This window comes from Euphorbia lathyris, chromosome 10, assembly GCF_963576675.1.
Source record: "Euphorbia lathyris chromosome 10, ddEupLath1.1, whole genome shotgun sequence".
NCBI classification, from domain to species: Eukaryota; Viridiplantae; Streptophyta; class Magnoliopsida; order Malpighiales; family Euphorbiaceae; genus Euphorbia; species Euphorbia lathyris.
This window is the reverse complement of record NC_088919.1, coordinates 7207885-7229610: the sequence shown is the minus strand read 5'-3', so window position 1 is coordinate 7229610 and position 21726 is coordinate 7207885. Positions and strand designations below refer to the sequence as shown.

At 33.8% G+C, this 21726-nt stretch overlaps 1 protein-coding gene and 1 non-coding gene across 2 annotated transcripts; both read right to left on the bottom strand.

Moving 5' to 3' along the window:
• Nucleotides 1-7383: 7383 nt before the first annotated feature.
• LOC136210002 (G2/mitotic-specific cyclin-2-like) lies at nt 7384-14251 on the bottom strand. The gene is made up of 10 exons (XM_066001661.1): nt 14009-14251; nt 13784-13907; nt 13653-13688; nt 13525-13558; nt 13286-13444; nt 13096-13215; nt 10024-10113; nt 9624-9944; nt 8990-9168; nt 7384-7916 (listed from the first exon to the last, which is right to left on the bottom strand). The coding sequence occupies exons 1-10, from the start codon at nt 14049-14051 to the stop codon at nt 7751-7753; spliced, it is 1272 nt and encodes a 423-aa protein (XP_065857733.1). The 5' UTR covers nt 14052-14251; the 3' UTR covers nt 7384-7750.
• A 6606-nt stretch (nt 14252-20857) lies between these two features.
• On the bottom strand, nt 20858-20929 carry TRNAD-GUC (transfer RNA aspartic acid (anticodon GUC)). The gene has a single exon. It is a non-coding gene; the product is annotated as a tRNA-Asp (tRNA).
• Between the last annotated feature and the right edge of the window lie 797 nt (nt 20930-21726).

The following is a 21726-nucleotide window of genomic DNA, read 5'->3' as shown; positions in this document are numbered from 1 at the left end:
CTCTTCCTTTATTCTTCATTAAATCAGAGCATAACTGCTCTTTTGCCTTATATAAATGGCTATTGAGACTGTCATTCCACTGAGAGAGAATTACAATACAATTTTCTTTGAGTAAATCGAAACTGGGCATTTATAGAGTGTAGAAATGAGTTCATACAGTGCAATACGAATTCGTATACGAGAGAGTTGTTTTTATTCTGGAGGCTACCGAAAATTACACAGCTTGCACTTTCCGGCAGTTCCGCGAACGTCTTAAAGAAAACGACTTAGTCCGTGACTCTGTCCATTGTTTTGTTCGGTGAATTTCAGGTTTTCCAGTTCCGGTTCCAACAATTTTAAGACGTTTCATTACTGCTGCTATGGCCACCGAACAATCTAATGTGATTGCTGAAATCAACAAACCATCAAAAAAATTGCACATGAAATTATCTCTGAAGGTATGCGCTTTAATGATCAATTTCAAGTTGTTGTGATTGTTAACAAACTGCCTCTTTCTTGGAAAGATTTTAAAAATATTTTGAGGCACAAAACAAAAGAATTTTCTATGGAAAGTCTGATTACTCGTCTCCGTATTGAGGAGGAAGCCCGAAAACAAGACTTAAAAGAAGAAGTACTTATTGTTTCAAATAACACCAAAAAATTCACTGCTGTTCTGAAACCCCTTCAAAAAAACTTCAAGAATCAGAACCGCAAACCAAACTAAAACCGTAATACTCGAGTTAATGCCCGAGAGAGCTAATTTAACACTTTTTTATAGGAAATCGATCCCTAACCTTAATAACGGGTTTATCGTTGATCTAAGCTACCAAATGACGATGAAACGGCAGACTTAACCATTTGGTTATATCCATTGTTTCCTCAAGTCATTTATTAGCTAATTCAGTTTTAATTACTTTTGATCCTTTGAAAATGTAATTCCACAATTTACAAGGATCCTGATTCATTTTAGTTTTATTTTGTTCGTTCATTTAGTCCTCAAAGCGCATTAGGTGTCTGAATCCATGTCCGGGATATACTCATGTCCGATATTATACAGTCCGAGTGAGAGTCGTGAGATTTATCAAGACAAAATGGAAACTTACATCTTAAACAACAATAAAAAATCCCCTTCTGAGACTGAAAGCCAATCGGCCTCCTCTGAGTTTCCTCTTGAGCTCAATCGACCTCCATTTCTAGGGACTAATCTTTGTTTACATTCTTGTATTCTCATTTTCGAGTCGTTTGGACTTTTATAACAAAAATAGGCTAAAAGACATCATCCTACCCCTGGATCTACGAGATTTGAGTGGGAGCCAAAGATCAAGGACGATAGGCCTTTGAGAAAATCTTCTCTACGACCAATCGACTTCCACCTTCACTCCATTTTCCCCAATCGAAGGGCGGTCGACTTTCGTCTTCCTTAGACAATGCTGATTGCCTCTCCAGTGCAGAAAACTAAAGAAAAAGAAACAACTTTATTCAAACAAGCTAAACATGTATCCGTAGCTAAGCATGAGCTAGATTTGGGTGATTCCTTTTCTCTAAACCTCCAAACGAGCTCCTTGAATCCGAATAAGAACGAACCAACTCTTTTGGTGATACCTGACCGTTTTCACTAGGTCGAGGATGCTATCTTAGCAAACCCAACCTTGTGAATGCATTGGTGAACTCATAAATTGGAATGAGAATGTAATTGAGTGGGATTAATCTCTTGAACCTCAAGAACACCTTCTCTTTATATGCTTTCTCTTTTTTCCACTTTTTCTTTCTTACTCTCTCTATCTCTTTCTCACCTTTCTTTCTCTTGGGATATAGTGTTTTCTTTGCCCAAAGCCTCCTCTTCCTTCTTAATGGCCACATCACTATATAGGAGGAAGAGGAGGTTTACAAAAGCTATCAAATCCTCATTTTGCTGGGATCGAAGGCTGGTCGACCTTCTTTGGATTTCCAGAGATAAGGCTAGTCGTCCTCATTTTGATGATATGGTCCATAATTCCCGTGCGTTGAATAGTCAACACGACCATTTTCCTATAAAGGCCGATCGCCTTTCGATGGAGGACAATCATCCTCAATGGTGGCTGATTGTCCTCCTTTCAATTCTAAAACTGATTTTCTATTCATTTCGTTCTCGTTTTATTCCTCAGAACCCGCTCATGGCTAGGAGGTGGGTGTCTTTCCTGATCAAGTTGCAGCTCAAGGTTAACAATTGATACATCATCAAGGTCGGAAAATTTTGTGTGCACACATATTAAATAGATTCAACAAAGCAACGAAGCTAAAGCACGATCAAGCTTTTCTTCTACACAATTTGCAACGAATTTTCTCCTACGTTGTACAGTGTCCGTACATACTAATTTCAAAAAGTCCACAAGAAGTCACAATATCAAGGAAGCCAGTGATAAGGTTTGGAGGGTGGCCGCCATTTTTTCCCGAATGCGAGAACATATAGTTGAAATCTCCTATAATAACCTAAGGATCAGAAGAACCTCCATATAAATGTTTAATCATATCCCACGAATCAGTATGACGGGACCTCTTAGGGGAACCATAGAAACCGGTCAATCGATACTACGACAAACCTTGAACACTAACTTTAATATCAATAAAATTTCTAGAGAAATCAAGAAGAACGCTACAAGAAAAACCGGTCAATCGATACTCTGACAAACCAGAGCCATTGTTCTTCCATAATAAGAAAGCTAAACCACCACCACTATAACGTCCGTGTCTAAAATTTCTAATATTTTTCGAAATAGATAATATTAATTGATTATGAATTTAAGTATATTATTAGATATAATTTAATGTTTAAAAGTTTTGGTAAAATTTTATAAAAAAAAATATAAGATTAAAAGGATCAAAATTAATATTTTTCAATTACTAATATACTTATATCGTAAGTTAGATAGTTAGTTATATTTGAAAATAAATTTCAAATTTATTTAAAAAGAAAAAAAAGGTGAAGAATAAATAAAGACAATTAATTAATTTAAATAATATATTGGTCTTACATTCATCTAATGTGAATCTACTCATTAGAGTAGTAAGTATTAGAATTATATATTATAGGCTTAATAGATATCCAGCCCCCTAAACTTGTAACTTTTTTTCACCTGGCCCCCTCAATTTAGGGGACAACCTCTCAACCCCCTTAACTCTCCAAAAACATCACATATAACCCCTTAAACTTGTAACTTTTTTTCACCTGACCCCCTCAACTTAGGGGACAACCTCTCAACCCCTTCAACTCTCTAAAAACATCACATATAGCCCCTTAACGCCTACGTGGCTCTGACATGGAATAAGTTGGGATTGCACTTTAGAAAGCGCGTGAAAGTTGGCTTTAGAAACTTAAACGGTAAAAAAATCCCCTTTCTTCTTAAATCCCTAACGTTCTTCTCCTCAGAAATCATTCCTTCCTCTTTTCCGATTCCTTCGATTCACCTCTTTTCTGTCTCCGATCGGTCTCCGATTCAAGTTCAACAGTAAGTATTCATCTCCTTCATCTCCTTTATTCCTCCTCTACCTTCTTTTTATTCTTCTTCTAGTTTGCCTCTTTCTTCTTCTGAGATAATTCCTTTTTTTTGTCAATTAGGTTAGGGCTTGTGTTGTTCTTGAAACCGATTTCATGGTGGGTACTCATGAATCATGTTTTTGTGGTGAATATGTTGTACTTAAGGTTTCGTGGAAACCTGCAAATCAAGGAAGAAGACTCTACGGATGCCCAAATTATGGGTAATTTACTGGATTTACATGGAAAATTTAAGAAAAAATTGACACATGGCATTGGTGTGGTAAACAGTCAAACGCGTTTTCTACACGGGTCAATATTTTGACCGGATATAGGGGTGTAAGGGGCTGTATGTGATGTTTTTAGAGAGTTGAAGGGGTTGAGAGGTTGTCCCCTAAGTTGAGGGGGTCAGATGAAAAAAAGTTACAAGTTTAAGGAGTTGTATGTGATGTTTTTAGAGAGTTAAGGGGGTTGAGAGGTTGTCCCTTAAGTTGAGGGGCCAGGTGAAAAAAAATTACAAGTTTAGGGGGCTAGGTATATATTAAGCCTATATTATAAAATGGAAAAGAATATATATATATATATATATATATATATATATATATATATATATATATATATATATAATTTGCGGATTCAATAGGTAAAAGAAAGAAAAATATAATTAATTGCACAAGTGGTATCATTTATATATATATATATATATTGGGAACTTTTATTGAGTAATTATATATTTTGTCTACAAGTGTTATCCATGTGTCAACCTTTTAAACAAAAAAAATATATATGAGATACATGTGTCCTTCATATGTCAACTAATTAATTAGTTAATATTAAATTATCAATTTAATATCCATATTTAAAGAGGGGAATAGATAGCAAGTGTTTTTGTTTTTAACTTGGCCAATTTTATGAATTGTGGAAAGGAAGGTTTAGGGAGGAAATAAAAACGGAAATAGACTCTTTTTAGTGCCCTCGATATTCCGACGACATTCGGATCAACTGTCAGCTATTAACGGATCATACCGGTAAATTTTTGGTAACCAACGACGACATTTCGGTAACTGTAATTTATATCTAAATAATTGTATTTTATATCTAAATTATTTTCAAGTGCTCTAGGTATGATTTTGAGTAAGTTCGGTTTCGATAGTTTCGTCAAATTTTAATAGATTTATGATTAATAATTTAACGTCTAATGAATTACTAATAAAATATAAATTTTAGACAATTTGCCATTTAGATTTATCGAAGTAAAATTCCGTATTAAGACTTTTAGTCGGGTAACGAGTTTGAAAGTATAATTAGTCTAAATTAACTACGTTGATTTAAAATTACTATCTCATAGTCCAAAATGGACCAATAAGAATATTTGATCATTTTAAGGTTTATCAATAGTTTGAAATGTAAAAGTAGTTGAATAAGTTGAATATGAAATTAGGACGAATATACTCCTAGTTTAACGTGGTTTAACGAGTCTAACTGAACCTTTGGTCAGAATTAACGATATAAATTTACGATACCAGTTTAGTGTATAGTTTATAATTTTGGTAACGAATATAAATAGTCTGATAAAAATGTTGGTTTAAATTATAATTTTATAATAATTAAGTGATGTTAATTTATCGAATTATAAATTAGAAGAACTAATACCGATATTTACCATTTAAAGTCGGTATAAATTTGAATATAAAATTAATACAAGAATTTGAATGTAAAATTAGTTCAAATAAACTTACGATAATATAACGAGACTAACGGCATATTCGGTCTAAAATAACGATATCGGTTTAATGTTACACCGGTAATAATACACGTAACTATTTCGGGTAAAACTAAGTTATGGAAGTATTTTATTTAAAATTTTATTTAAGTTTTGAGTGACTTTAATTCTTGAAGCTTGGTGAATTATTAAACTACGAAAATTTTATGGATTCTGAAGACTATATATATATTATTTGAAATATTTGAATATTTTTATGATTTATGGTTTCGATACTTTCGAATTGAAGTCGAGGAAAACGAATTTGACGATTTTATGCGAATTGTTTTTGGATTGAGGAAGCTGATTCAGTTATTGTTATTATTTATGTGATTTGGATTGAAGTCCAAATATGATTTTTATGTTGTGATATTTTGAAAGAAAGACAAAATGGTTTTGTCCATCTAGGGTTGCCCGGGGTAGGGATTGTAAGTTGTAAGATCATACCTAAGGGCGGTATGGCCAGAGTGCACGGCTGGTAGTCCTAATGTTAGGCAAGGCGAGATATGAATGAGATATCTCGATTATTGATATGATTGATGTTATGATAAGCTACACGGGTGGAATTCGAGGATGGACACACAAATTTTATATTACCTTTTGGAAATGCTTGATGATTTGAATTATAATGTTTTACGTTTGTTTGATTACGAGTTGGTTTGTAAGAGATTTATTTGATTACGAGTTGGTTTATTAAAGCGGTTTATTCGATTTGATTCGTTTTGATAAACTGATGTATATATATAAAAACTATAACAAAGTGAAATATACAATTAAGGTATTAGCGTGTTTTAAAGTGTCAATAAGTTAAAACGAGGTAATAAGTTAAGTGAACTACCTATTAGAACTACCTAAAATAGGTAGAACTACGTGGCTTTGATTCCCGATTTAAAGATTAAAAGATGTTCGGGATACGTAAGAAGCTTGATAGAATTATCGAGTCCAAGCCAAATAATTAATAAAACTTTAGGTAGTCCAAATAAATTTTTATCTATTGAAAATTGGTTCGGCTTTCAGGCTGTTAGACGTTCGGTATCCTATTTTCCATTCATACCCGATGCCGTTTTGGGTCGGGTGTGACAACCACAGTTAAGAGGGTCAACAAAAAACAAGTAAGAATAAGACAATATGCGCGCGTTTTATTAATTCAATCTTATGTCTACTACATTTCACCTCTATAAGAAAAATAAATTCCGGTCTAAATTTGAATAAAAGCCGACAACACACAAACTGTATGGAGATTAGCAATACCTCGGTAGTTTCAGCTTAAGGTACTCATGCATAAGGAGAGAGCTAATCCAGAAAAAACGGAAGGATCAACTTCTTAATAGGGGGGACATTCTCCCCCTTCTTATTTCATTTACAATCATGTGTCTGAAATAAATTCTTGAAAAACATGTTAAAGTTCCTCAAGAAAAAAACATGGTAACTACGGGTAAAAATAGCTAATTCTTGAAAATTTAATTTTTTAACTATATATCTAGGTTGGAAATATTTTTCAAAACAACATCAATTAAGTGTTAATCCTGAAATTTTACAGTATTTTAACAAATCGTGAAAGTACAATTTTTTTTTGTTACTTTACCCTTTGTAAAATGCAAATTGAATTCTCTTTTGCGATTTTTTTTCAACAAAGATGATCATATATAAAACCTGAGCAAGAACAATTACACATAAAACATACTACTACTCAGGAATCAAGTAGTAGCAGCCAAATCATCAGAACAGAAAATATCAGTAGCTAAACTATGAGCTGCTCAATTACAATATCTTTCAGCAAAAGTAAAAGAAATAGAATGAAAGCATTTTGAAAGAAGCAAGATATTATCAATAATCACTCTAATATCTCCAATGATGTTTGTAACAGAATTGTCGATGGCATTAATCACAACCAAGGAGGGTAGAGATAAAAAGATGAAAGTGATATTTCAACTTGGTAAGAGAGAATAGTTTTTTTTTTTTTTTTTTTTTTTTTGGAGCAAGGTAAGAGAGAATAGTTGAAATTAGGTTTAAAGTGAATTTTATTTTATCAAATTAAACTAAATTTTAGACACTTTTGTCCATTTATACCAATAATTTTAAAGAATATAAGACACATGTAATAATATTATTAGTTGACTAGATAGCAAAGTAAAAAGAATCAATGAGATTATTGTATTGAAAAGAAATTCAAAAATTACAGTAAGTAAACTCTTATGTTCAGAAGGAATCAGAACAACATTTGCTTAAAAGGCTATCTCCTAAAATCACAACAAAATACTTTTAAATTTGCTTAATTAAAAATTAAAACCCCCCAAATTGCAACACAAAGTTGCTAATTATTTGTGTATAAACCCAACCCAACTTATATCAGGTTAAGCTGCTATACACTATGTTGCACGGAAACGAAAACCGAAAACGCTAATTAAAATGAGTTTCCCTGCTTGTTATGTTGCACGGACACGAAAACCCGAAAACGCTAATTAAAATGAGTTTCCGTGCTTGTTTCCCCTCTTAATTTATAGTTCATCATCATCTTGCTCATTCTGTAATAGAAGAAAAGCTGCTGCTTCAGATCTTGAAGAAGTGTAACCAAACTTTGATGAATTATATTTTCTGTATACTCCTGTAAGTTTTCCTGTTCCTGCCTTCTGGTGAAATCCAACCATCATTCTTGAGCATTCTCTGTTTATTTCCATCAAACAATTTCACAAACTTTATTTACAATAATATATAAAAAAAATTACAAATTTTGATTTTTCTCCGACACCCTTTTTCTCAAGTTTTAGTTTTTCATCACAAATCATAAGCAATGTAAAAAAAAGAATGCAAATTTTGTTCTTTTTTTTAGGGTAAATAATTTATTAGTCCTCTCCTTCTGTCTATTTATTTTTAGATTTTTAACCATTATATTTGGCATAAACAGACAGACGGAAAATAACAGAGTAAGATGATCATCTTGTATAGTGTTATGGCTATCTTGAAAACAAAGATGTTCAGTTAAAAATCTAAAAAAAAAAAGACAAAAGGAACAAATGATTAATATTGATAAAAGATAGGGACCTTCAAAATAGGAGGACTAATAAATTATTTACGCTTTTTTTTATTCACAGATCAGAAGCAATGTAGAAAAAATTGCAACTTTTGTGTTTTCTTGAACACCCTTTTTAATCAAGTTTTAGTTTTTCCATCCGGGATTGTAAATGAGCCGAGCTGCTCATGAGTGTTCGAGGTTCGGTTCGATAGAAGCTTGGCTGTGTTAGACTCAATTTATAGACGAGTCAAGTTTGAACACGCTTTTAAGGCTCGATTCGTAGATGAAACGAGTTTGAATAGGGCGAAACTCAGCTCGAAAACTACTGAGCAGGTTCGGTTACAGGTTCGTGAACAAGCTCATGAACACGTCGAAATTCAGCTTGAAAGCTAATGAGCAGATTCAGTTATAATGCCGTGAGCAGGTTCGGTCATAATGTAAATCTACATAGTTTTATGTGAAATTTTAGTTCTGTAGCTTTCAAAACTACGTAGGTTGTGAACATAATTAATGAGTTGTTTGCAAGCTTGAATAGAATTAACGAGCTGTTCGCGAGCAAAACTCGTGAATAAATAAACGAGCTACTCGCAAACAAATCTTGTGAACATTAACGAGTTGCTCAAACCGAAATCAAAGTCGTCAATTTTCTGCTAAGGCGAGCATGTGCATTCTTGGCTCGGCTGGACTATAGCAATAATCACAAATGAGAAGCAATTTTACTCACAGAAGTTGAAGTTGAGAATATTTGGTGTGCAATTCACAGGTCCTACTCCACTCTTTGAAGCCAAAGAAAGCACACTGAGCAGTGTAGACAGCAGAAGCCGCCAATAGTGATGGCGAGAATCTAAGCATCTCATACTCAACCAAGGATAGCTCAATCAAGAAGAAAGATAGCATCTCAATCTGTTTCCAAACACCACATTTCAGTACACAAACATGTTTATTTTCTTAATCTCTTACTTAAAAACAAGGGTTAAATGTATTGTTCGTCACTCAACTTATATGGTTGTCTCAAACTGGCCACTCAATTTTAAGTTTTATATCAATTAGGTCACTTCGACAATTTTAGTTGTTAAAATGCATCGAAATGATGTCATGACTGCCATGTGATGTGAGCATGAGTTAACTCAAATTTATAACTAAAACGACACGTGACAGTCACATGTCGGTTATTTTTATGGGAAAAACTTAATTTTGCCTTTTTTCATAAAAATAACACATGTGGCTTCCAGGTGGCGCATACATGGATGTCATGTGTCATTTATTGAGACAAATTGAAGTTGAATGACTATTTTGAGACAATCATGTAAGTTCAGTGACCAATTGTGCATTTAACCCTTAAATTAACTTAAACTGACCTTGTTATCACATTGAGCAGCTTTGAGAAACCTTAACAAGAACACATATGGAGTTGGAAAGGACATGTTAAACTGCAATTTGGATAGCATTAACTTCTCCATTTCAAGTATTTCTTTCCTAGTGTAAGCCTTATCCGAGATAAGAATAAGATCATCCACAACTGGAACTGAAACTTCTTCATATTTGCAAGCTAAAAGCATAGCTACTAATCCAACAAGTTGAAGCTTCTTTCTCATAACTTTTTGTTTGGATAAAAATCTATCTATGAGATTAATTGTTAGGAATAATGTCTCTTTCATTAGTTCAAACTTGTCATGTACCTGTAAAAGTTTCAAATTTCACTCAAACAAATTCAATTTTTGCAAATTTCATTAATTAAAATGTTTAGCAACTAATTACCTCAATTAGCCAATCAATTAATATAGCTCTCATCTTCTCATTAATGTCTTCTTGTTGTGTCATGTAATCTGGGGAGACACATCCATAACTCTGCACAAATTAACCTCTAATTTAGTATTCAAATCCATAGCATTTGGTGTGATATCGGACACCGGAAACGTTAATTCTAAGAATTATAGGACACCAGAAAGTAGGGGGAAATGTGTAAATATTAAAAATATAGGGACATATTTATAAAAACAGAGGAATAAATAGAAATTACCATCAATCAAGAAGTTCTAGTTCAATAGCAAGTTTCAATCAGCTAGATACATAGTCGGAATTGAAATTGGATTGTTTCGGTGGAAACAATTTTTTTAAACAAAAAAACGAGTTTCTTATTTTCAATATTTACAGAAACGACGTGTCATACATTCTTTTAATATAAAATTTTATCCTAAAATAAGGTAAGAAGCATGGAGCAGAAAAGGAAGAGAAAAATAGAGTGGATTACTATGTTGCATGGAAATGGAAACCGAAATAAAAATGGACACTGAAACAACGGAAACGTTATTTACAGACTAGAAATAAATGCAAACATGGGAAAAACATGTAAATATTAAAAATAAAGGGGCATATTTGTAAATACTGAAAAGTATAATAATAATAATGATAATAGGTGAGCAAAAAATAGGAATAAATAGAAATTATCATCAATCAAAAGATAAGATTGTTGTTTGTCGGTGGAAACGATTTCCTAAAACAGAACGAGTTTCCTGTTTTCAATATCTAACACATCCAGAGCTTAATTTTGAACATGTAATCTATGTTTCATAGAAACGGAAACAAACACCGATATATAAATTGGAACGGATACAGTAAATGTTATTTCTAGAAAATATAGGACACAAAAATGTGGGGGAAATGTATAAATATTAAAAATATAGGATCATATTTATAAATACCGAAAAGTATAATACTAATAAAAATAGGTGAGCAAAATATAGGAATAAATAGAAATTGTCATCAATCAATGAAGAAGTTCTAGTTAAAAAGGAAGTTTCAATTAGATAGATACATATTCGGAATTAAAATTTGGAATGTTGTTTGTTTCCTAAACAAGAAAACCAGTTTCCTATTTTTAATATTTATAGAAACACTTTCAGAACCATATTGTACTGGTTTCTAAAAGTTTACATTTCCTAAACAGACACAAAATGCTAAACTCGAGTAAAGAGAAGTTTCCGTGCAACATAAGGAGTTTCCTATTTTCAATATTTTCAATTTTTACAGAAATGTGTCTGGAAACATGTCATACTGATTTCTTGGGAGTTTCCATTTCTGAAGCCAACACTAATGACGGAAACGAAACTCGAGCGAAGAGGAGTTTCCGTGCAGCATAATAGGAAAGAAAATGAATGGTTTCTAATGTTGTTTGCAGGTGGAAACAGTTTCCTAAAACATAAGGAGTTTCCTATTTTCAATTTTTACAGAAATGTGTCCGCATTCTTGGGAGTTTCCTTTTTCGAAGCGGACACAAAACACGGAAACTCAGAGCAAAAGAGGAGTTTCCGTGCAACATAAATGAATGGTTTCTAATGTTGTTTGCAGGTGGAAATAGTTTCCTAAAACATAACGAGTTTCCTATTTTCAATTTTTACATAAATGTGTCCGCATTCTTGGGAGTTTCCGTTTTCGAAGCGGACACAAGACGCGGAAACTCGAGCAAAAGAGGAGTTTCCGTGCAACATAATAGGAAAGAAAATGAATGGTTTCTAATGTTGTTTGCAGGTGGAAATAGTTTCCTAAAACATAACGTGTTAAATTTATACAGAAATGTGTACGGAAACATGTCATACTGATTTCTTGGGAGTTTCCATTTCGGAAGCCGACACACTAAAGGCGGAAACTCAAGTGAAGAGGAGTTTCCGTGCAACATAATAGGAAAGAAAATGAATGGTTTCTAATGTGGTTTTCAGGTGGAAATAGTTTCCTAAAACATAACAAATTTCCTGTTTTCAATTTTTACAGAAATGTGTCCTATATTCTTGGGAGTTTCCATTTCCGAAGCGGACACGAAACGCGGAAACTCGAGTGGAGAGGAGTTTCCGTGCAACATAATAGGAAAGAAAATGAATGGTTTATAATGTTGTTTGCAGGTGGAAATAGTTTCCTAAAACATAAGGAGTTTCCTATTTTCAATTTTTACAGAAATGTGGCCCCACATTCTTGGGAGTATCCGTTTTCGAAGTGGACACAAAAAGCGGAAACTCGAGTGAAAGATGAGTTTCCGTGCAACATAATAGGAAAGAAAATAAGTGGTTTATAATGTTGTTTGCAGGTGGAAATAGTTTCCTAAAACACAAGGAGTTTCCTATTTTTAATTTTTACAGAAATGTGTCCCCGCATTCTTGGGAGTTTCCGTTTTCGAAGCGGACACAAAACGCGGAAACTCAAGTGAAAGAGGAGTTTCCGCGCAACATAATAGGAAAGAAAACCAATAGTTTATAATGTTGTTTGCAGGTGGAAACATTTTCCTAAAACATAAGGAGTTTCCTATTTTCAATCTTTACAGAAATGTGTCCGGAAACATGTCATACTAATTCCTTGGGAGTTTCCATTTCCGAAGCCCACATAAAACGTGGAAACTCGAGGAGTTTCCGTGCAACATAATAGGAAAGAAAATGAATGGTTTCTAATGTTGTTTGCAGGTGGAAACAGTTTACTAAAACATAACAAACTTCCTATTTTCAATTCTTACATGTGTCCTCCTATACTGATTTCTTGGGAGTTTCCATTTCCGAAGAAGACACAAAACGCGGAAACCCGAGCAAAGAGGAGTTTCCGTGCAACATAATAAGAAAGAAAATGAATGGTTTCTAATGTTGTTTGCAGGTGGAAATAGTTTCCTATTTTCAATTTTTACATAAATGTGTCCTATATTCTTAGGAGTTTCCATTTTGGAAGCGGACACAAAAGGCGAAAACTCGAGTGAACTCGAGTTTCCGAGCAACATAATAGGAAAGAAAATGAATGGTTATTTGTATAAGATATCAAGATCAATTTATATGAACTAAAGTTGAGTTTTTTTACCTCCATTTTTCTATAAGAAACATGTAAATCTTCAATATAATCAACAATTGCAAGTGAATTATTTGAATCAGAGCCATCAATATCCAAAACAGCCTCTTCAATCTCCATTTCAACCTCCTCCTAATCACAGATTAATCAACTAATCATCAGATTTCAGATTATCAGATTAAGAGAGAAAGAAAAAAAGTACCATTTCTTCTTCTTCTTCTTCTTCTTTTTCTTCTTCTGTTTGTTCTAAGAACATAGGCTCTGGATGATCTATAACATTTTCATCTTCCACATCAATAAATATGCAATCTCCAAACCCATTTGTGCTTGAAATTGAAGCTTTTTGCTTCTTACTCTCCTCCTGAAATGTTGATTTTGTTTGAATTTGAGAAATAGATTAACATAATCTAGTGAGAGATTGAAAAATTATGGTCTCCAAACCTGATGTGAACTTGAAATTTGTGCAGCAAACTTCCTAAAATGGCAAATTCAAATTTTTAAAAAAATTGGAAACATCCAACATCCATTGAATCAGGAATGTAATAAAAGAAAATTCTAATTATCCAAACCTTGTATTGGGTTTATATCCACAAACTCCATGACTTCTGCACAGATGAAAAATTAACAAAAATTAATTCAATAAACCAAACCAAACCCTAACCTAAATTAATCAATTAAAATCAAGAACAACATTACTTACTCTGATAAGCTTCTCTTGTTAACAACACAGTTATATGCTTGAGAACCCATGAAATTCTGATTCAAAACATTCAAAGCTCTTCTGTTATTCCTAATCTCTTGCCCAAATTTCCTGCTACCCATTTCTGCATTTCAATCAAAGAAGAAGAAGAAGAACCAAAATCAGAAATCGATTTGAGATTTTGATTTTAAGTTTTTAACAGCTTTGAATTAGTAATAACTTCACCTTGGAAATTTGGGGGTTTTGCAATGTTAGGGTTGTTCTCCATTTTCTCCTGAATCAAAAAGAAGAAGAACTGAAAATTCTTTGTTGATTTGATGAACCCAAAGGCTTAAAGATCTAAAGTTTAAGCAAAGGGAACATTAAAAGCAACTGAATCTACAAAACCCAGGAGTCTAATTATGAGAATTTAAACCCACAGTTTCATATTATTATTGTGTTGTGTGTCCAGACAGACTAGCAATTAACACTCGTCTTAACTTTCGTTTTTCTTTTCTTTTTTCCCTTTTTTTAAATTTAACGGCTAGTGAAATATGACCGTTGATCGGGGAAGGGTATCTTTGCGTGTCCTAACAACGGTCACTCGCTTAGTTGGCAGGTTAATTACACTCATGGTACTTTAACCATTAGGGATTGAATATTAATGTCATAAAACTTAGGGATAAGGTACCAAAATAGATCTATGGTTTTTGGGGAAATATCAATTTAGGCTCCATAACACAAATATAGGTTTAATGTTTAAAAAATGGTACCAATTGAGGCCTCGATAACGGAACGAGACACGCCATTAATATTACTCAGTTAAGTTCTGTCGATTGTACATAGAGGGAGAAATCAGAACTTAACAGAGTAATGACACGTCCAATCTATTCTCGAGGCCTAAATTGATACATTTTTTTAAACTTAAGCCTGTATTGGTGTTATTTTGTATGTGAAGCCTAAATTAATATTTTTCCAAAAATTATAGACCTATTTTGATACTTTTTATCCCTTCAATTTTTTATTTGATTTTTCATGTAGTATTTTAATTTATATTCTAGTAATAACAATCATTAGAAAAGATATGTGGATGACACGTAACTATATTGTTTGGTATTCGGTTATGTAATACTTTAATTCATTTCGGTTGTCAATTTTATCATGTATGGTATTCGCTTATTTAAAAAAACGGCTTAACCGAACCGAAGTTATGTCTAAATAAAAAAATATATAATTCTACTTATATTATATATTTTTCCTTCAATTTATAAAAAAAAATTAAAATTTTGATTTTAAATATTATTGAATTAGTTTGTAATATGTATTTGATTAATTACACAAATATCAATGGTTGAAATTACACAAAATATAGGTTCAGTTAATCGATAGTTCAGTTGAACCAAACCGCACCGATACTCAACCCGTAGTAAGTCATATTTTTGAATGTCGATTGAAACAGTAATAAAAATAACTAGTTTGACCTTACTAGGTTTTGTTGATGTGGAAAACTGAAGATAGAGAATGAATAAAATTGACTGGGTTGAGTTTAGTAATATCAACTTTTTTAATTTATGTATAAAAATTGGCTTATGTGTTGTCTACGTGTCTTTTTTAGTGAAAATGACTATGGAAGATAGCAAATATAAAGTTAGATAATTTTTATGTTGAGAAATTAAATTTTATGGTATTAGTGTTTTATTCCTAATATGACCATATATGTAATTAACCCCTTAGTTGTCATGTGGTTCACCGTATCTGATTTCAAATTGTTACTTTCTTTGCTTTGCTTTCCGTTTACTCTTTCTTCTGATTACGCTCCTATGCGCTCTTCCCCACTTCAGCTTTGGTAGGGTCATTGACCTTTGCATCCTATGTGGACTTCTATTGACCAATTAGATTTCGCCATGTCAGCATCTCATGAACTTTTTAAGTGGTCCTTTTGTTAGTCGTTATATCATTTGTTTTAGAGCCATTTTCCATTATGATATTATCATTACCGTTGATTAGTTTTTGGAGTCCACCTTAAAAACATGTAGATCCCACACTAATTAAGGATATGACATGCAAAAAAAATTCATAGTGATTGATTGATTACAATGAAAATTACACCCATAATCCCAAATTGATAAATCACTCCTATCAGGGACGGATATAGAGAGTATATACTAGTTATCGAAAAATATCGAAAACTTCATAAAAATTATGTACGAGACTTTAATTTTTTTTAAGTAAAAACACCTTAAAAAAATATTGATTTACCACCTATAAATCACGAAAAACCACCACAAACATCATTTGTCAGCGAATCTTGAATCCGTCACTAATTCCTACTAAATAGTATACAACTTTTCGTTATAGAGATTATAACATATTTATTGGGTAACTTACACCCATTGACATTGAATTTTACCTATTTTAACATTGTGGTCACTAAACTTCAATTCTTAATGATATGACTACTGGACTTTATAATTTTTAACAGCGGTGGCCACTCAACGTCTCAAAACAAATGTTGATGGCCTCAAACTAAAAATTCGAAGAGTTAATTATATTCTAAGGAACTTTAATTTTTGAAAATTTTCATTTTGAGGTCAATTAGGTGTTGTTTGGTTAGGAGAGAGTGTGTGAATTTTTAGAGAGAGAAAGCTCCAATAAATGTGATTTTGAAAAAAAAATATGGTTTCATGGTAAGTGTCGTTCTGAACAACTTTAATTCTTGAATATTTCCATTTTAAGGTTGTTAACGATCATTTTGAGGAGTTAGTTAAAGTTGAGTGGCCACCGGTGTTAAAAAAATGTAAAATTTAGTGGTCACAATGTTAAAATAGGTAAAATTCAGTAGTCATGGATGTAATTTATGCTATATTTATTTATTTTTTTGGATTTTTTTCATCTTGGTTTTGTGTTGGGACTAGGGGTGCAAGCGAGCCTTGGTAGTTCGCAAACTATTCGAGCTCGGCTCGGTGAAAGATCGATCAAAGTTCGGTTCGATATGGCTCGACTCGAGTTCGGAATCGGCTCGAGAACTAACGAGCTGAGTCCGAGCTTCCTCAGGTTCGGCTCGAAAGCTCGCGAGCAGGCTCGATTATTTTTAATTACTATATATATTTCATTATATATATTTAATATATATTTCATTAGTTATTATTAGTTTTCATCACAATTCACAAATCAAATAAGATTTAACCCATATAAAAAATGACACAAAAAATTTTAGACATTTGAGTCTTTAGCGAGACAATTAGGTTTTGATAAAGAATAAAATACATTACAAAGTTTAATATATATGTCATTGTTTGAAATTTTTCTCCGAGCTTGTGTTTTCCGATCACAAGTACCATATACTGTTGTGGAATCTCGATAATAACATAATTGTTTTTCTTTATAAATATTTTAAACTCATATGGAGTATGTTATAAGGCTTTTCTATTTTTTATGCTACTTATTCTATGCATGTATGATGAATTTGGTTAAAGCTCGTTAGAAGCTCGATAAAAGCTCGGCTCGGTCAAAGCTCGGTCAGATTCGGTCAAAGCTCGGCTCGGTCAAAGCTTGTCAAAGCTCGATTCGAGAGAGCTCGGCTCGAGATAATAACAAGCCAATACCGAGCCTACCTAGGGTTCGACTCGGTTCGGCTCGATTGCACCCCTAGTTGGGACACCTTAAAGTTTGTGAATTTGTTTTTTCAAAATGATATATGTGATTTTGATATTAGTAAAACGAGAAATTTTTAGTATCGTTATTGAAATTGATGATATAGAAAAATACATTTTATCCAATCAATTTTCTCACATATTTCATTTAGGAAAAAGAAAGAGTGTATAGGAAGAGAAATTTCAAAATAATAGTCAATATAGGACTATTCTTAAGGATAAGGAGGATGGAAAATTGCCAATAAAAGTAAGTCTGATATACTCCTCAATCTCCACCTTTTAATTTAGATGCTCTTTACTCACTTCTACCTATCTTATGTTTTCTAGAATGAGGTACAAAACCCCCTCTCTTTTTTTTTTTGAAACCGAACTAGAAAGATTTATTGATCAGATGAAAGAGCAAAACAAATACATGGAGGAGGTACAGAGAGGCAGACCTCCCTAACAGAAGCAGATGCAACTACTCTTGCTGCAGAATTAGTAGCGGAGTTTGCTGATCTATAAATAAAAGAAATAGATGCATTAGGAATTTCTTTTAGAAGAGATTTGCAATCTTCAATAATTAACCCGAGAGACGAACTGCAACCAGTTTCTCGCTGTAGAGCATACACTAGTAATTGAGAGTCTGTTTCAATCATGCCATTTTGCCACCCATAATCTTTAAGCCAACTCAACGCTTCTCTACACGAGATAACCTCCACCAGAAACGAATCAAGGCTGCACTGTATAGGTCCATTTCCCGCTGCCAGAAACAGTCCATCGGAGTCTCGAAGCACGAAACCGAAACCGGCAAAACCTTCACCCTGAAATAATGCTCCGTCAACGTTGAGTTTAGCAAAACCGAGGGGGGGCGTTGCCACTTTGGCCTGGCTGACGAAATCGCGCTGGCCGACGATCCGACACGAACCTGCGCATCCTTCCACCTCACCAAGTATGATGATGCCATCCCGTAAACGATTATTGAAGGGGACTGCTTTGAGGTCAAGACTTTGTTGTTCCTCTTTAGCCAGATAAACCAACAACACATCGCAACAATTTCCACATGGTTCGAAAAGTCTTTAAAGATTACCTCCCAAAACTCGCGGAAATGAGAGCAGCAGCTACTGATTACCGATAACGGGGAGAGGCTCCATACCGCCTTCGCTTTATGACATGCAACCAGCGCATGGTAGATGCTCTCCTCATCCAGATCACACATCGGACACTCCCGGCTCACCGGAACCTTGCGCTTAAACAGCCCAGTCGTCATCGGTAAGCAGTTCGACAAAGCCCTCCAGATCATATTTTTCACCTTTGGAGGTACCTTCATGCTCCAGATATCCGTCCAGATCCTATCAGGCGCGAGAGTCTCACTGTTAATGTTACTTTGTCCATTCTTAACTGTTTATAGACGCTTTTGACCGTGAATTTCCCCTTTGGGTCCTGCTCCATTCCCAAGCATCCGATACAGTTCGCCGGCTAAGCGGAATATTTAGAATTAGAGCCGCATCTCTGTCAACAAAAATACCTTTAATCAGATCCGTATTCCACTCCCCTGATACCAATCGCAGACTGTCCACCGTTGCGCTGCCCAAGCCGGTGAATAGGTCGCTTTCAACATACGGGTTAACCGGGTCAGCCAGCCATGGATCCTCCCATATATTTATCGAATCTCCAGATCCAACTACCTTCCTACACCCCGCCGCCAGAACTGGTTGTGCAGCTAACAAACTCTGCCAAATAAAACTCGGCCTATTGCCAATATCAGCTGCAAGGAAGGATGAAGAGGGATAATATCGAGCCCTGTAGACTCTAGCTACCAAAGAATCTGGGTGAGAAATAAGACGCCATCCTTGCTTAGATAATAAGGCTAAGTTGAAGAGACTTAACTTCCTGAATCCGAGACCCCCTTCGCTTTTTAGAGTTCACAACTTATCCCACGATTTCCAGTGAATACCTCTGCTACCTGAGCTTGAAGAGCCCCACCAGGACGAGTTCATCATCCGTTCTAATTCCGCACAGAGCATTTTAGGAAGAAGAAAAATACTCATGACATAAGAGGGGAGAGCCTGGATGATTGATTTGAGTGATATCTCTTTTCCAGCGCGGGATAACAGTTTTGATTTCCAACTTGTTATTCTAGCCCGAACTCTATCAGTGACGAATTGGAAGACCTTTGATTTTTATCTCCCTACTAGGGACGGTAAACCAAGATAGTTGCCTGCAAACGCATCCAGTGAAATCCCGAATAAGGAACTCATCTGCGCCCTCACTGCAGGTAGTGATTCACTTCAAAAGCCAGCATGATGTTATCTGTAATTAGTTTACCTGGAATGAAGGCGCTCTAAGTTGGAGAGATAATGAGATTGAGTACCTTCTTTAGCCTGTTAGCTATAGTCTTAGCTAGAACTTTGTAAATCACATTACGTAAAGCAATTGGTCTTAGGTTAGAGACCTTTTTGTTGAAACACATTTCCACATAATTTTGATTTGACAAAATTATTTATGTGAATGATAAAAATATTCTAACACATTAAATTTAAATGCTTTGATTTATTCACACTCATGTGTTTGTTCAATGTTGAGTTAATTGATTTATAAGACATTAAGATAAAAAGCCTAAAGGCCCATAAGAGGAAGTCAAGCCCAAGTCAACAGATCAAGACCTCACGGCCCAGGAAGACAAAACGCAGCCGTTCTAAGCAAAGCGCTAGCTCAGCATGAAGAAGGATCGAGAAGCCTTCTATCAATTGCTTCAAGATGAAGCTGCTGAGTTAAACGACAAGAAGTACAAGTCAGCGAAAGAACAGAATCAACTTAGAGACAAAGTATTTCCACTTTGGGTAAAGCTCAGAAGACGCAGTTAGCTGTCCGGAAGACTTTACTATAAATGTCAAAACATTATGTTCATCTGACGAAAAGCTGCTGAGCACTGCCGTAGACAGAAGATACAAGAATCTCATATTTTCATAATTTCAATTATTATTGTTTGAGTTTGTGATTTTAGAGAAATAATTTTTAGTTTTTTTATCAAAATTATGAGAAGGGTAAAAAAGTCCAAATAGGACAGTAAGAGGTAATTTGGGAGCGGTATTGAGCAATTCACTTTCCTTATCACTCTTTCATGTGATACAAAAGCGATGTTCATTCATGCTTTTACAAAACATACGAAGGAATTTGCAGACAAAGACATATGAGAATAAAATATCTATTTTTATGATGTGTGATATTGGTCAAACTTACCAACATTAAAGTAAAATTGTTTTATTTATGCACTAAGGATAAAATTATTTTTGGCTACTAGAGTTGCAATTGTGACGGAGATTTGCTCCAACAAAGATAAGAAACCATCGGGATTATAAGTGTCTCACAAACTCCCTAAACTTGCTTATTCTGCAACAACTCCATCTATTCGATATGTAATTTTTTCTCTTCTCCTACCTTTCAAATCGAAAAAATAAAACGCCATTGCCGGGGATCGAACCCGGGTCACCCGCGTGACAGGCGGGAATACTTACCACTATACTACAACGACTTAATGTTTTACATGTAAAAAGTACCATTTTTAAATTATACAAATTATATCTCTTAATGTTGGAGCTAAGAGTAAAATTACACCATTTTATTCCTAACTTAAAAAATGGTGTAATTTTACTCTTAATATTGGAGCTAAGGGCAATTTTACCCATAACGTTGATAAGTTAGGTCAATTTATGAAATAATTCATCAAACTGTTTTCTCGGTCATGAATCTTGTCATCTACACTTCGCATGTGCGTCATTTATCGCTAATTAGTAGCAAATCATAAACATATGATTAGACGTAGAAAACAAATTAAAAAAATATACTGTATTTTTTACGAGTTGGATAAAAAATTCAAATAATTTACCGATTCTAAAAATATAATCTACAATTCTATTATTAATATAAAAAATATGAAATATTTTTTTTAGAACAAGTGAATATACAATTGGTGCAGGATAAGAAACAAAATATATGTGTTTTTATAGTGATGTCTCAAATTAACCCAACTTGTTAATATTATGGGTAAAATTGCTATTGGTTGCCAATATTAGAGGTGAATTTGTACCATTTTAGACGTTAAATTGCTCATAGTTGTAAACATTAGAGGCGTTTTTGCACCTTATCCCTATAAATAAATAAAATTATTGTTGTAATGTGATTATAAAATAATAGACAAGACTAGACTTAATACGTATAGATAATACCTCAATTGCTTTGTATTTGGTCCAAAACTTCAATTGCCCCGTGAACCTTTAAGAATTCCAAATGATCTGATATTCTTGTCAAATTTTATTTAATAACTCCATA

Excerpts from the sequence above, each read along its gene's own strand:
- LOC136210002 (XM_066001661.1), bottom strand. The coding sequence starts at position 14,051 with ATGGAGAACAACCCTAACATTGCAAAACCCCCAAATTTCCAAG. Across the intron at positions 13,559-13,652 it reads GGATATAAACCCAATACAAG|GAAGTTTGCTGCACAAATTT; the intron begins GTTTGGATAATT and ends TTGCCATTTTAG. Across the intron at positions 10,114-13,095 it reads TTTCTTATAGAAAAATGGAG|AGTTATGGATGTGTCTCCCC; the intron begins GTAAAAAAACTC and ends TAATTTGTGCAG.